General features: G+C 47.4%; 1 protein-coding gene across 9 annotated transcripts in view; it reads right to left on the bottom strand.

Moving 5' to 3' along the window:
* Positions 1 to 5,685: 5,685 nt before the first annotated feature.
* Positions 5,686 to 16,762, bottom strand: part of RERE (arginine-glutamic acid dipeptide repeats) — a 466,101-nt gene continuing 455,024 nt past the window's right edge. For 8 of the 9 annotated variants that reach the window (XM_069079575.1, XM_069079574.1, XM_069079578.1 and 5 more), the window contains 5 exons: positions 16,252 to 16,474; positions 15,010 to 15,733; positions 10,827 to 10,973; positions 9,279 to 9,459; positions 5,686 to 8,727 (listed from right to left, as the gene is read on the bottom strand). In XM_069079575.1, coding sequence (XP_068935676.1) covers positions 8,694 to 8,727; positions 9,279 to 9,459; positions 10,827 to 10,973; positions 15,010 to 15,733; positions 16,252 to 16,474 — 1,309 coding nt within the window. In that variant the 3' untranslated portion in view covers positions 5,686 to 8,693. The remainder of the gene's footprint in view (positions 8,728 to 9,278; positions 9,460 to 10,826; positions 10,974 to 15,009; positions 15,734 to 16,251; positions 16,475 to 16,762) is intronic. The other variant, XM_069079576.1, reaches the window with a different exon arrangement.

Below are 16,762 nucleotides of genomic sequence, written 5' to 3'. Positions count from 1 at the left end.
GAATGGATGGATCAAGTTGGAGTCCTTTCAGCAGGGAGGGCCCAGTTGAAGTGATGCAACAAAAATTTGCAGTGGATGCACTTAGCAGGCTTTTATGATTTCCTCTGGCTTCATTCAGCCACATGCAAGTAGGAGGGAAGACAGGAGATGGTGGGAGTGATCCATGGCTGAGGCTCGGAAGGGCAAGATTGGTTCATATCATGTGATAAAGGGGTCAGAGAGGGACAGCGAAGAGCCAAACCAACTCACCAAGGTGTCGAGATGGGGTAAAGAGGGGAATGACTAATGTAGGATTGATAGACTGGGGGAAAACTGAGGGGGTAGAGACATTGGAGGTCATTGTGAGGACAAACAGGGAGAGGTGAATCGACAACACAATGTGATGTGCAGTTCATGAACATGGAAGTGGTGCATGGGGGGTGTGGCAAGGTCAAGTGCATGATCCTTTCTGTGTATAGGGAAGGTGGGGTGGAGGGGTAGGTCCACGTGAGACAAGTTGAACTAGGAGGTTAGGATTTGAGGGGCAATATTGTATATTGGAGTCCCTTAGCATGGGGGTAGGACTTAGAGAGGAGAAAGACTTAAGCCTCGGCACATATAACCCAATGGTTCTGCATTTCTGTAGGTCATCATCCAAACCTCATTCTCTATCCTCCACCCCATGCCTTATTCCCATCCCCTAAATCTTCCCACCCCAAAGCCCCATCCAAATTCTACTCAGCCCCTCTAACGGAATGCTTGTTTCATTGGCAACAAACTTCCCTGCATCCTAAATCTTTTCCTCTTCCAGCAGTCACTGAAACTTGGCCCCGCTCTGATGATACATCCTCACTATTCACCCTTTCCAGTACTGGCTTGTTTTTACTCATTCCCCTAGGCTCACTGGTCAAGGAAGGGAAGTTGGAATACTCTTTGCTCCCCATCTTCACTTCTGGGTTTTCCCCCATCTCCTATTATTTAATATACTCTCCCCCCTTGAGGCTAAGGCAATTCATAATTATCATTCAAACAAAATCCTGATATTTGTTGGTCAGAGACCTTCAGGTCATTGCCCTCCTCCATGAATTTAGTACCTGGCTCATTATTTTCCCAACTTCTGCCCTTGCACTAGTGGACTTTACCACACAATGACTCTCCCTCAAAAACCCTAACCTCTCATTTCCTCAAATCACTCATCTCAAATGACCCACTCCACCTCAGGTGCACACAGAAATGATAGAAATGATTCCTGATTTTGCTACCACTCACAAATGCACTACCTCCATGTTCAAGAATTCTAAAATCTAACCATATTCCTCCCTCTGCCTTCCCTTACCAAATCCTACTGTTCCACACTGTGACCTCTTCTCACCCAGGCCATCACCTCTGCATCAACCACTCTTCTTTTCCGCATCTTAACCCCTTGGTGAACCAATTCATTCTGATTGCATCCACTGCAAATTGATGTTCCACAACTTCAACTGGACCCTCACTACTACTAGGGAATCCTACAATATCTCCCTTAACAACTCACCGTCCCAGTCTTCACGGCGACCCTTCCAAAGCTTTGTACCTGTCCTCAAATCTCCCGTGGCTTCTCCTCCCCCCACCCTCTTGGCTGAGAACCATGCTTCACATTATTCAGAAAAGATGGAGGCTGTGACTCCCTCTTCTCCCTTCTTCCTCATCCTGTATGACTCAGATGCCATGGTCTACTCCACCCGTTTCACATGAAGAGGTGATCTTACTCTGCATGGGGCTAACCCCTCTCCTTGCACAAATGATTCCTTTCCATCACATCCCTAACAGAAGGCCCCCTCTGCCATCCCCATTCTCTCACATCTTCAATTGCTGTCATTGGGCTCCTTTCTTCCTGCCTACAAATATGCTCATGTCTCTTCTATCCTGAAAAAACCTTAACTTGGTCCTTCCATATTTATCCTGTTTTTCTTCTGCCTTTTGTAACTAAACTCCGCAGAAGTCTGTCTACAACAGGTGCCTCTACCTTCTCTTAACCCCTTACAATGCAATTTTCAACCTTATCATCCCGAGACTGTTCTCTCCAGAGTGACCTTTGTTGCCAAAGCCAATGGCCTTTTCTCAGTCCTTATTCTCACTGACCTCTCTGCAGCCTCTGACACCACTGATCTCTCTCCTCCTTGAGACTCTCTTCTATCTAGGTTTTCAGCACACCATTCCCTCCTACCTATTTGCTCCTTCTTTGTCTTCCTGGACCCTCTTCCAGATGACGCCCACTAAACAGGACTCTGAGGTCCTCTTCTGATCTTCCTCTATATTGCTCCCATGGTTTACTCCATGATTCTCAAATAAACCTATCCTACATCAACTTCTCTGCTGACCTCCAATCTTATCTCCAACTGCCTTCAGACATCTCAGACTGGATGGCTAATAGACATGTGAAACTCAACATGTCAAAAAATGAACTCATTACCTTTCCCCTCAAGCCCTCCCCCCAGTTCTAATTTCCCTATTACTGGAGTGGGCAAAAACCATCCTCCTAGCCCCTCAGGTTCACAATGTAGGTGTTATCTTTGACTCCTCTCTCGTCTCCCTTCCCCCCATAATCTGGTGCCAAGGCCTATCGTTTCATTTGTGTAACTGCTCCTGAATACGGACCTTTCTCTCCTCTGACACTCTGCAGCAGGCCCTTATCACCTCACACTTGGGACTACTGCGCTAGTTGCTGCTGGGTCTGCCAGCCTCAAGTCCCTCCCCACTCGAGTCCATCTTCCATTCAGGCAAAAAAGTGATTTTCCTGAAGTTCAGGTCTGATCAGGTCACCACTCACCCTACCAATTAAACTCTAGTGGCTCCACAGGGCCGCCAGGATTGAATACAAAATCTCGTTCGGAGTTCAAAGCCCTTCATAACCCAGTTGCTAACTTTCCACTTTTTTTTACATTTAGGTGTCCCCCCCCCGCCCTTACTCTTCTATCCAGTGATAACGGACCTCCTGGCTGTTCCACACATAAAATACTCCATGTCTCAGCTCGTTTGTGCTTCTCTGGCCACGCCCCCCCCCCCCCCCCTTTCTCCATGCCTGGAATGCTCTCCTTCCTCATCTTTGCCTTCTGGATTCCCTACTTCATGCTTCAACTAAAATCTCATTTTCTATAGGAAGCTTCTCTAAACCTCCTTAATTCTGGTGGTTGACAAACTGATATGGTCTGTCCATTGTACTGAATACATCAGGGTTCCAGCAGTATGCTGGGAGAAAGAAAGCTATGGTAGTATGAGTGGGTTTAAGTGCTGCTATTTGTGAGAAAAGTGGCAACACCTGGGATGTGAAATTCCTTCTTTGGTAAGAGGCTTTCTCAAAGGCCTTGGCACTTGAGGGGATGTTACATCAGCCTAGAGTACTGGGTCCAAATCCCAGCAGGAACACTAGAGTCTGATGATCTTGGGCACGCCACAATCTGTGTCTCAAGCCACTCCTAGAAGGCCCTAGTCCAACCCCTACATTTCATAGATGAGCCAACTGAGGCCTGTAGAGAATAAGCGACTTTCTCAAAACTTCACAGCTGGCCTTTGGCAGAGCTGAGAGGTGACTAAGGTTTGCTGCACCATGTCTTCTACTCAATCTACCAAGTGAAAGATGTATCGCTGGTACACTTCTAAGGCTCCTTTGGTTCTAGCCAGACTCAAGAGGTGGACTACTGCACCCCTAAGCCTGAGGAACTTGGCTTTTCTGCATAAAAAGGTGGGGAAGGGGGTGGGAGGAAGGAGCATGGATTGATTGTATTCAGTGCAAATCAAGTTTGTGCAGAAGGAAATCCTTTAAACCTGAAATAGCAATTTGGGGAGCTAGAAGTCACAGAAAAAAAAACCACACAGAAATTAAGTTAGGAAGAAAAAGGCACCTTTTCAACATACAAATTACAAGGATTAGACACAGGAAGGTTGTACCATATTGCTTTTGTATACAAATACTGTAAAAACAGAACAGTTTGTTGAAAGGATTTGTAACTGGCTAGCATGAGGTCTAGTGATGTGTCAGTAGTTATAAAATGTCTTTTACGATGAACGAAGTTTACATATCCAGATTAGGAAAACCAAGTCAGTTACTTTAGCTCTTGGTTAGAACATAAGAGTTTTGTTTCATCAAATGATGGTGTTTGATTGAAAAAAAAGTATTCTACGGTGACTAACAAGGGCCATCGGGTTAGGGGATCCAGTATACCCACTGAGGACTGAAGGGGATGTCTGGCTTGGGAGGAGACTCGAGGTGGTAGATGCAGGGATGGGAAGTTCCTTGGCAAGAGGAATGAGTGGTTCTGTGGGGGGAGAGGAGGAGGGCATAATTAGGCCAGACATAAAGAAAACCATCCTAACAATTACTCCTATATAAAATTAACACGGACTATCTCGAGTTAGTTTTCCCTCATTTGGTATCTATAATGGCTGAACTGGGCACAGTGGTATGTATCTGTAGTCTGAACTGCCTGGGAGACAGAGGCTGGCATACCTCTAAGAAGCTGTGGGCTGGGCCGACTGAGTGCCTCAATACAGTGAAGCCCTGCAAGTGGGGCCTGCCCGGCTGCCTACGGAGGGATGGAAAGGGAACAGATACAAACCCCCTTGCCAATCAGCAGCGGGATGGCCCTGTGAGTAGCCACCACACTTCTAGTCTCAGGCAGACAGGCAGACCCAGTCTTTAAGCAACAACAACAAATGGCTGTAGGATCCCTTGTAGGAATCCAGGGCAGGTGTGCCACTGCAGCCCTCCTGTGGTGATTTTCATGTTTTTAATGGATGATCTATCATTTCTACTGGGGAAGCTTCAATGGATAAAAAAGCTTGCTCTGGATGCCCCTCTTTCTTAGCTACAGGCAAACACCGAAGCTAGGGAGGAGCTGGGAGTGGGTGTGAAAGGGAGGCAGAGAAGTGGGAAGAGGGAGAGTGAGAAGGGGAAGACCAGAAACAGAGCGGGAGGGCTTTACAGACTGGATCCGGAAACTGCTTCTGCTGCACGTGGTTTTCTTCTCATCTATTTTATTTGAGGAAAAAGGGGAGACGGAATTTTTTCTTTTCAGGGAAGGCAGCAGTCACAGCACAGCTCGTGCCCCCTTCCCCCAAATGTCAATCTCTTCCTAGATCGGGGACTCTGGAAAAACTCCCTCCGTCAAGGGTTCTTCACCTTCTTCTGGGTTGTGGACCTCTGGCAGTTTGGGGAATTCTATGGACACCTCGGAACAATGTTTTTAAGTGCATGAAATAAATGCAGTGTTACAAATGAAGCAATTATACTGAAAGTAATTACAAGTTTTTTCAAGTTCATAAACTGCTCTAGAAGTAAGCACTAGCATCTATAATCAAATACTAATAAATGCAGTAACCATGCCAATGTCTCCAACACATCAAGAGCTAGTTTTCAACAGAGCTGACCCTCCTTCTTTTGGAAATACCAGTGACTATAAAAAGAATGTGGTCCCAAGCCCAAGCTCTCCCTTCCCCTGAAGCCTGGTCCCTGTGGTGCCTACTGTTCCTTCCCTCCCCTCTTAAAGGAGATGGCCCCTTTCCCAAGCCTGGCAGATGGAGGAAGTGAGCAGGGTAAAAGCAAGGAGAGCAGGGCAATGCAAACCAGGCTCTGGCTCTGAAGGAAGCATCTTGTTTTTTTCATCTCTCAGCCTCCCCAACCTTCACGCCCCCAAGTAAAGACACACATTCCACTGGCCAATGCCTGCATTCTGTAGTGTAGCTTGGTTTTATTTGTCCACAAATAGTTCAAAAAAATTACAAAATACTCAAATGGAGAGAACACAGAAGTCACGATTTCTGGGTTTCTACTCTGTTTACACTGTGTTATCTCATGGCAAACTACTCATATGTACATTAAGCTTCCAGATATATATAAATGTAGCAAATCAGAGTGGACACTGCATGTGAGGCCGCAAAACAAGAAGCTCGACCTTGACAACATTGAACAAGATAGGTTTGAAACACAAAACAAAACAAAACGAAAAACAAACCTGAAACGTCAACTGAAAAGAGGGTGAATGAATCCCAAAGAAAACCATGTGTCTGGGTCACTGTAAAAGGGCGTCCAACACAGCAAGATGGCTCCTGGGGCCATTGTCAAGAAGCTGTAGTTAATCAGCTAATTTAGTAGAATAAATCTCCGTGTTTCACCTTGGGATGCTGGTGGCATGGAGACTAACACACAATCAATAAAATGCTGAACTGAAAAAGGAAACTCATGACATCTTAAAAAAAAAAGATGAAAAATCACTGAACTCTCTTTTCTTTGGGAAAATGGGAAATAAGAAGATAAGAGGGAAGAAAGCAGAATTAATTTAACAGTCACCATCTTAGATCCCAAAGGAAAAAAAGACACGTGAAACAAGGGGTGGAAGAGGTGGCAGTCCAGTGTTCTTAATTTTCCCTAGATTTTGAGGTGGACTTGCTCCATTAAAAATTTAGGAGAAAATGTGTGCACAGCAGGTCAAGACACTCTGCTGGTATCATCAGATTAGCCCCTGAAGGCTCTGTCCCTGACTGGCCACTTCTGAATGCGAATGAGTTAGCCAAGAAACATCTACCACTAAGCAGCTGAGGGTTAAGGCAGGCATGGAATGAGAGAAAAGAAAAGCAAAAAACTCTTTCAACAGAAACAACCCACTAAGCCCAACTAAAATCCAGGCTATAAACACATGGGTATAAAAAAGCTGGAACTGAAGTGGAGAGAATAAACTCTACCCAACAGCATTGCTGGTTTCTGTATCAGAACATTGGCTTTTCTTCCTGCCAGTCAAAGTGGTGTGAGCCCTGGGCATGTTGTGTATACCTTAAAAGCCTGAACAATTAACTACAAGTTCATCTACCATGGTCCAAGAGAGTCTTATGACATGACCACCACATAGAACAGTTTAAACGGCAGAGATATAGCCCTCAAGAGTTTGAGAGAAAAAGAACGGAACAAGTTTTGCACCAGTGGAAAACATGGTCAGCAGATGCAGACATCCCCTGGACCTCCCCAACCCTTGGCTTCAGTAAAAGTGCATTATACGAGCAAAATGATACAAATGGTGGGAGGTGATCCTATATAGCTTTGCTTCAAAAAGCTGCATCACCTGACCTTTTTATTGCCCAGAGATAAAAGACAAGCCACAAAAGGCTCTCCAAGTCTGATCTGGGTTATCCCATATGGGTCAGCTGCTCCTGAGTGAAAAAAAAAATGCAACACTGCCTACCCTCCGCTCAAGGTCCTGACTCACCCAAATGCAGTCCATACCTATGGCAATAAGGCTGTTCCCAAGGAATGTGGGAGTGGCAATTTAGGTCTACCCTTTAAAATTCCAATGTGTTGGCATTTTAATTGTGTAATCTACCTAAAAAAAGAACTCAAACACACAGCCTGTCTTTCAAATACTAAGTTGTTTGAATTATATATATATATACACACATATATATTATATGCATATAATATATATATGCACACACATATATTTGAATTACATATGTATATTTATGTATATAGGTATATATGTGTATGTGTACATGTGTACACACACAGGTACAGGCACACACACACGTGCGCACGCACACACACATACATTTTTGGTACCAAATCCCACACTGTTTATGAAACTTCAAAGGGAAGTTCTGGAAAGTCAGTTCATTTAACATAGCAAATGTGTGTGCTAAATTCTTGAGCCTACAGACATGCATGCACGTGCGCACACACACCTTATCCCTTAGAGAAAGAGCATGAACAGCCATTAACACCAAGGCAAATAAAGTGGATTTAATTCCTGCACTCCTGGTGCAAAGGGAAGAGGTTCATTCAGTGGATGTCTGCACCACTGGCCAAGCACACTCCCAAAACCAAACCAAACCAAACCAAAATTACAATCAAGGGAAAACGTGGGGAAACAGCTTGTGACATTATCCCTGCAAACCCTGTGATGCTCACTGCTGCCATCAAATCAAATTCCAAGCTTTTGCCCATTTTAAATTAGTAACACCCATCTTTTCCCTTTAATTAAAGGGATAATTTTATATATATATATATATTTTTATTAAAAAATCAACTCTTGTCAATAGCTGGTAGGAATTCACGATTAGTGATGTGGCTGGAAAAAAATATATCAGAATAGTAGTTTGTGGAAGAAAAAAATGGCTGTTTCTGTTTTAAAATTATTATATTTACAGACTTAAAAAGCCATGCTGCAGAACTGAGCTCTCTGTCAAATTATGAAGATTTCCTACAATGTATTAAAATAAAAGTAGATTTTTATTATAGTTCTTGGGTTCCAAACTCCTATGCCACCACCTATCTGCAATCCTGGTGTCTTTTTTTGTTTAGTTTTAAAGAATATGTCTAACGGTCTCTGCACGCACAGTGACGGGTGTGAGCTGGATTCTAGCACCTACTGTGAAATCGAGGAAGGAAAAGAAAACATGAAACCAAAGGCCAAGATTGCAGGCAAGATTTCTGAACGTTCCACCTCGTCCAGGACTCCCTCAGCTCCTGAGGAGGCTGCCATGCAGGGAGACCTGAATCAGCCCGGAGGCATCCTCTCTACCAAGGAACACTAGGATGCTGGGAAGTCTTCAGCTGTGGGTTTTTTTTTAAATAGATGACGAAATCTTCAGAAGATTCTCTTTGCTTTTGTAGCTACTACTGTATGTAAAAAAATCCCAACTCTTCCCCCTTGACCTGGGGATTCCGCTGTTAACAAATAAATAACTTCTTATAACTGCTTGTCACCTTCTTTCTTCAGTCGACTAAAAGAGAGAGAGGGAGAACATCTTAGCCTCTAACCCAGGCAGGCTATGTGCTGACCTTACAAGGGACTGGAGCTGGCAGGGAAGTCAGAGAGGCAAGATTACAAGATGACTTCTCCAGCACAGAAAGCCCTAAGCTTTACTCAGGTGACCTTTCTGTCTTCTACCTTCCCCGAGACCTCGAGACACTAGGGAGTACCCACTGGCCCAAGATTCCCTACCAGGGAGTGAATGCTACTGGGAGCCCCACAAGGTCACGCAGACACAGAAGGCCTCCTAGTTAACTGCCAATCAGGTCAACAGCAAGGATTTGCAATGTTAATTCCGTGCAAGTCAATGAAGTGCATGGACCATGGGGGTGGAGGAAGCCTTTAGAATCAATCAGAAACAGATTTTAATTAAGACTACAAGAACTTAGTGCTTTTACTCTAAGCTCTGTATAGGGTTTGGGGTGGGGACATCCTGGGTGCTATTCAAAGGTTCAAAGCCTGGCTAACTCTAGGAGGTGGGGCTGTGGGCAGCATCAACTCAGACAGACAGGAGGTCCTCACCTGTAATAATCTTCCTGACTTGGTAAGTGTCCGCCATGCATGTGGGGGTGGCCATGGAGCCATTGTTGTTCCATGGCCAGTCTCTGCAGCTCAGCAGACTGAGCATGCATGGCCTGTAGCTGGTGAGCCGCCGACATTGGAGGTGGGATGGCACCAGGCAGGTCACGTGGATACGGGGTACCTGCCACACAAGGACAGTCAGTTACTTTTTTAAAAAGGAACTCTTTCATCAGTGCTTTGCTCACAGTTACTAAATGTTTGTTGATTGTTCCACTTGAAGGAATTAAATGGTGAATGGAAATTAAACCACGGTTGCCTTCACAGTTAAGACTGTTAAAAGCTTTCAAATCAATGCTAAGTGCTGGGAATTAAAAAAAAAGGTCAAAACCCACCCCCTGCTTTCAAGAAGCTCACAATCTAATGGGGAAACAAAATAAAAACAACTATGTACAAGCAAGATAAACACATGATAAACGGGCGATAAAGAGAGAAGGGACTAGCATTAAGGGGGACAGGCAAGGACTTAGTGCAGAAGGTGGGATCCAAGCTGAGACAGGAAGAGAGAGGCATGGTGGACAGGCAGTGTCACTGAATCACAGAGTACACGGAAGGGAGTAAGGTGTAAAAGACTGGAAAGATAGGAAGGGCTTTAAAGTCCAGAAGAGGATCTAATATTTAATCCCAGAGACAACAGGGAAGCACTCAAGTTGAAAACAGGATTGTGACATGATCAGACCCATACTTGGGGCTGATCAATTTGACAGGTGAGTGGATGAGGTCTGAGGTAGGGAGGCCAATCAGAAGTGAGGTGATGGCTAGGAGGTGATGAAGGTCTGTGCCAGAAGAGGGCATACACAAGAGGTGGCATGAAGGTAGAACGACAGAATTTGACAACTCATTGGCTATGGAGGGGTGAGACAATGAGGAATCAAAGATAAAAATTGAGATTGCAAGTCTGGGTGACTGGGAAGATGATGGTGTCTCCACAGGAATAGGAAAGTTAGAAGGGAAAGATAATGAGCTCAGTTTTAGAGATGCTGAGTTCCAGATGTTCAAAAGGCATCTGGGAGATAGAGACTGGAGTTCAGAGGGCTTAGGGCTGGACAAATATATCTGAGAATCATCTGCATACACAATGGATTCTATGGAAGCTAAGAACAATAAATGAAATAATATAAAGGAAAAAGTCTATAAAAGCAGAGTTCAGAATAGGTAAGTCCACATTCTTCAGACCCTGCAAAAAAGTATCCCTCAAGATTGTTAGAATCCCTTCTGGTGTTGCAGAGTGACTCCCTCACCCTGACAGAGCCCCGGGGTCTCACAAGATAAGAGAGATGTCCACAATGTACGGGATCATCAGAACTACCCCCATGTCCTTACTGAACATGAATATAAAATCAGAGACAAGGTCAGTCACGAGGAGAGCACCAAAGCTCAAGCCTTGTGATTCTACCTCTGAGTATCATCAGAATGCATCCTGTCTATCAGTAAGTGTAAGACAACTTTTGAACAAGCCTTTTTCAAACACGTACAAATGAGAGTTCTCACCGAAAACTGGATGTCGAAGCATCTCATGCTCATGGGGTGGCTGTCCGAGAAGAGGGTTGGGAAGGGTGCCAGGGGGATAAGGGAACCGGGCCAGGTGTGGGCCAGCTGCCAACGGGTCTACCAGTGGGTGCACAGGACCTGCTGAACCTGGAAAATGGACAAAAAACAGAAGGAAATGTGTCTTATTAGCAACTGTCAATATTTGTTTTTGTTATTTTTATGACACATAATAATAAGCAGCATTTGCACAGCAAATTGGCCTTTTGTTACCACCCTCAGGAGTTAGCCCTCTCTAAAACCATTCCTCTGCCAATCCCATGGGAAGCAGTACCTGCTTGCCCAACAGCCTTAAATAATTGTTACTGCCACAATCTTTAACTTCTAAGTTTATTCAGTAAGGGGAATTATGCAGGAGAGAGGAATATTGGAGGTGCAGGTAGAAAAATAGGAGGGAAAACCCCTTCAGCAAGACTGCCTTCCTGGGTGCCCGGCCTGCCCGCCACCAGGGAGGGTGGCTCATCTGAGTTATATCTGGCAGGTACCTGAGTGTTTAAGGAGAAGCCTTCACTTCAAACACCTGGATCACCAGAGGACCCAGCTGCCAGCTCTGGCTGCTTCCCAACCCCTCCCTCAGGGGACCTCCCAGCCCAGACCATCCTGTCAGTCCATTCAGCTTCTGTCTGGGCTGCAACTCAAGGCACTGGACAGCCCTCTTTCAAGGAACAGGACTAGGGTGACATAACCAGAGTATCTAGCTAGCTGGCAGTGATCTGGGGAAAAACTCCAGGCATCCATCGAACTTCCCTGGCCTGCATAGACCCTGCTGCCTGTCTTTCCTGGTCAAACTGGAGTGCAGCTTTATGTGTTCTTGCCACCTCAGCCTGGGGAAGCCACACACCATAAAGATGAGCTATGTAAACACTGACCTACTTACAGGAACACAACAAACAGGATGTAGTCATGAGCCAGACCCTGAGCCGGCTCAGCTCTGCCCCACTATGCTCCCCAGGGCTGTTTTTGGAAAGGCTTTGGTCTCTCCTGGCTGTGCACAGAGGCCAGGTGCTTGTGGGCTCTCCTCTTCTCTCTGTCCCTTAACACTGTCTCCCCTCTCTGTCTTCCCTGTCATCATCTGTCTCTTGCAATCACTTTCCTCTGTGTACTGCCCTAAACCAACCACCAACCCCCTTTCACACACTTCCATGGTGCTTGTGTCCCCACTTGGGTCTCTGACTAATGACTTCTCTACTTTGTGACAACTATTGACTCCTTCTGGTCTACAAAAGGTCCTTTTCCTAGTCTGACTTTACAAGTCACAGTTAGCCTGCAGGGAAAAGTCTTCTACTTCTTTGTGATCAGCAAGTGAATAAACTGGTGAAGTCCTTACAAGCTTTCCCTGGATTTAGGATAGATAAACCATCCTGCTTTATTCCTAGTTCTACAAAGATCCCCGCCCTAAACATACACCTTGGACCCACTGATTATCCTGTCTTTATCTTGTTTGCACATAAATTGTTTTCACAGTCTCTCATAAGGCTGTGAATTCCTTGAAAGCAGGACCAGTTTCTGCCTCCTTTGTATTCTCCAGGGCCTAGCAAACCATAGGTGCTGAATAAATGCTCACTGACTGATGCAAACAAAAGACCATACTTTTGCTTACAATGTTTCCAGTGCTTCACACAACAGGAGTTCCAACTCCCAAGGAGAGGCAGGCCATTTGTAATATATTTGCTTAAGCTGCCAAGAGGGTAGGGACTGGCCTTAATTTCCCATCTTCCCCATGCATATACGTGGTGCTCTGCACAGAGTAGGCATTTACATCATGTCAGGTTATGAGGCAGGGCTCAGAACTGGTGGACACCATCGTACTACTGATGTGGCAGCTGAGGGAACGCTTACACCCGTGAAATCACACCTCACTGGAGTACACAAGTCCCCTCTGCTGTACCTGCAAATGGTCCCCTAATTATACCTCGAGCCCTAGCAGAGCTGCAAGAAGTGACCATCAAGCTCAGCTCTTCCTAGTATTTCTCCCACTGGTAGCTATGGCACAGGAAATCCTGTAATGGCAGTACAGGGCCCAAGTCTGCCCCCCCCACCACCACGTGCCCAAGTGCAGGGCTCTGATTTCCACACTTCATCTCATCGGGGCAACAGGTCATTTTGTTGCTGCCAGCTCCTCCAACCTTCACCCCCCCACTCAGAGTGGCCAGGGATCACCAATTCAAGGGGACCAGGCCATTCAAGAGAAAAGACTCAGAAATATCCCAGAATAAAGAGCTGGAGCGATGTCTTCATGTAAATTCTCACTAAATAAGAAGTTAGTCTCCGAACGCCCTGTAACTAGTATCACGTTTCTTCATTAGCACACACCTTTCAACGCTTCCTGGGGCCTGTTTTTCTAGAGCAGTTTCTTAAACTGGGGCCCTTGAACTTAAAAAAATATATTTTGATAGCTGTTTCAATATAACTGGCTTCCTTGGCAATCCTAGGTGTCTTTAATTTTATGCATTTAAAATCTTACTCTGCAAAGGAGTCTGGAGGCTTCCCTAGACTGCTGCAGGGGCCCAGGCCACTCACAAGTTAGTCCCCTGCTCTAGAGTAACCGAGGACACACAGTCATGGCCAGGGAAAGCTGGAAGGGACCATTAGTCCAGTTTCATTTCACAGATGAGGAATTTTAGGCTCCTCAAAGTGACTTGTCCAATGAGGCAGGTGGGGGGATGCCAAAGTAAACAAAGTGCTAGGCTGAGAGTCAAGAAGACCTGAGTTCAAATGTGGCCTCAGACACTTCCTAGCTATGTGACTTTGGGCAAGTCACTTAACTACTGCCTGCCTCGGTTTCAGGTTTCTACCTCAAGCAGTCACTGGGAAGATCAAATGAGATAATGATAAAACACTGAGCATGCTTCCGGGCACATAGCAGGCCTTCTAGCAATGCATATGACTTTTAGCAGGTCATACAGTACCAGAATTGAGCTTCAGAGTGCCTAGTTGCAGAGGGGGCAACAGCACAGGTTCTTCCTCAAGTTTTAGGGGAGTGCCTTCTACAGGCCTCTGCACATGAGCTGAGCCAAGGGTCAAAGGTCCAAAGCATCTGTCATTGTGCCTCATAGCCCAAAGGCTGGAAATGCGGGTAGAGGAGGCCCTAAGAAGAGAGGCTGGACGAAGGGCTCACATGCACAGACAGGCAGGCAGGCAGGCGGGCCAGCAGACAGACAGACAGGCAGGCAGACAGACAGACAGGCAGGCGGGCAGGCAGGCGGGCAGGCAGACAGACAGACAGGCAGACCGGCGGGCGGGCAGGCAGACAGGCAGGCGGGCGGGTGAGCAGACAGACAGACAGGCAGGCAGGTGGGCGGACGGACAGAAAGACAGACAGACAGACACACACACACTCTACCATCAGAGGCTCTGATAGCCAGTGGGGTTGGAGAACACAGTCCTGGAGTTCTCTGTAATTTTGTATACTAAGTCAAGGAAAGCACGGGTAAAAAGCTAGAGGAGGCAATGAAGCAAAACTGAGAGGAGCAGCCGTCATCTGGAGGGCTTCAGCGTTAATGATGCCCCTGCTCAGGCCTCTCCAGCCCTGGCTCCTCGGCTTGGCCAGCCTGGCCAGCCCTGCGTCGCCATAAGAACGTTCTATCGAGTGTGTAAGGACTTGGAGCTGGGAGGATTCCCCAAAGTCCCCTTTCCCCATCAACAGCTCCTGAAGAAGGCCCGTTACAAGACAGCAGCATAGGCAGCTCTGGGACCTTCTCATCAGTACAAGCTAGTCCTGTCTTCAGAGCCTACATCTGTCTCTTTACAGTTTTGACCTGGTGCTCCCCACTCTGTTCTTCCACCTGACAAGCCTCAGAGTCAGTTCTCATGTGTGTCTTGCCTTGTCTCTCGGCCCCCCAGGTGTACAGGACCTCCAGGCCCTTTCTTTGTTCGCTGTCCTAGGCTAGAGCCCTGTAGGGGGTCCTAGAGAAAGGATTTCAGAGCACGTGGCTAATTTCTCCTTCAGCCCACCAGCTGCCCCGGAGAGCGGGTGTATTGTTGAAGCAGGCCTATGAGTCTGGCCACCCAAAGCCAACATCTGAGATCCTTGAAAGACCCTTTTTCAGCTTCTGACCCTTTCAGAGGTCAATCTCCTTTCCCCACCCACTGGCACTCCTTGCCCTATGTCCCCTCAGAGGCTCACCTTGATGTAAAGGGTCCTGCTGATGAAGATGAAGATGCGAGTGTATGTGTGAGTGTTGATGGTGATGGGGGGTCACATTAAACATCTGGAGCCGTGCAAGGGGGTCATTAGTCAGTGAGGCCATCCGCTCAGCATGGATTCTCTCGGCTGCCAGTCTATCAGGGTAGCTCATTTCAGGCCGCAGCTGGGGACCGGCCAGGGCAAGTCTCTCCCTCTCCAGGGGGTTCAGCCCCGGGTGGAAGGAAGCAAAAGGGTGAGGTCCTGCAGTAGGGGGTATCGTGAGGGCACCATGCCGGGCAAAGTGCTCCATGGGGTTGGTGGCTGGGTGCAGGGCATCCAACTCGGGAGGCTTCACCTCAAAGCCTGGCTTCATCCTCTCGCGGAGCTCACGCTCCCGGATCTCCCGCTCCCGGATCTCCCGCTCTCGAAGTTCCCGCTCCCGGATTGTGGGATCCACATTGTAGAGGCCAGGCATGTGATAGGCCAGGAGGGGATCAGTGGGGTTGAGAGGAACAAAGAAAGGATGATTGCGGTTGGTCGGCGACATCACATGGGGCCGCGCGTATTCACTAAGAGTCCGGAGCGCAGGGGTGTCAGGCCCGATGTATGGGGGCACGGCAGCGATGGTAGTTGGGGGTGGTTCAAAGGATGGCCGCATGTGGGCAGGTCCACTGAGCTGAGAATCGCTAAGGCGGCTTTCATGGGAGGAGCTGGATGCCTTCTGCTACAGGAGAGGGAGGAGTAGGTTAGCTGACACACAGACTGGGCAGGAAGCAGGCTTCCTCGCCCAGGAACACGCTCAGCATCCTCTCCACTTGTCTAGGAGCCCCGGGAGCTGGCCATGGCAGGGAGAGTCCCATGGAACTACCCTGCATGTGCCAAGCCCACACCTGTCAGCTTTTGGTCCAGACAAGGAAAGTCACTGGTGGAAATAAGGAAGGCACCGAAAAGGGAAGTGGGGGAGAAGCCTGCCCTGGGGTTATGGGCACAGAAGGAAGCAGAGGAGAATCTCTTGTGATGGTCACTCTGCCTCAGTCTACCATGCTTCACCCCCTTTTGCCCCCTGCCACAGCCCCCAAACCACGAAATCAGAAATGTTTTACAAACGAACCAGTGACTTGCCCACCAGATGCCCCCCAATTCCCTGGCTCTGCAGGTGGCCAGCCCTGGGACGTGGGCCCTCTGCACATAGCCTCAGCCTGCTTAGGCCGGCTGGGATTTCCCACAAGAACGATGACTCACCGCGGCTCGCTCGGCTTCTCGCTCGCGTTCCCGCTCGCGCTCACGCTCCTTCTCTTTCTCCTTTTCTCGTTCCCTCTCTTCTCGCGCTTTCTGTTCTGCTTCTCGTTTGGCCTTTTCGATCGCCTCCTCCCTCTTCTTGGCAAGTTTAGATCCCGACAGGGGCATGAAGTAAAGGTCAGTTCGAGCACATGAGTTGTAGCCCCGGTCCAAGTGTTTGTAGAATCTGAAAGGGACCAAAGACTCTTTAGAGAAGAGAACAGAAGGGTCTGTGACAGAGGACTTCTTCAGGATTCAGGGCAGGACCAGAGCTCGCTAACAAAGCAAATGCGCCATCCTCCTCTGAGCTCATCCCCAGCACCCATCCCGTTCACTATTCAGGCTGAGCTCAAGCATGCTGGAGAAGAGGCGGGGAGAAACTGATTTAGGCAAAGCTTTCTCAGTGCTGACCTTGACCTGGTAACTTAGGTCCAGGCTTGCCAGCAGAACCCTCCCCTCCTTGCAGGTGCCCTTA

This window comes from Petaurus breviceps, unplaced genomic scaffold, assembly GCF_028583685.1.
Source record: "Petaurus breviceps papuanus isolate PSGF00001 unplaced genomic scaffold, PetGlider_PUasm1.0 91041, whole genome shotgun sequence".
Classification (NCBI taxonomy): domain Eukaryota; kingdom Metazoa; phylum Chordata; class Mammalia; order Diprotodontia; family Petauridae; genus Petaurus; species Petaurus breviceps.
Note: the sequence above shows the minus strand (reverse complement) of the source record. Positions and strands in the feature narration are given on the sequence as shown.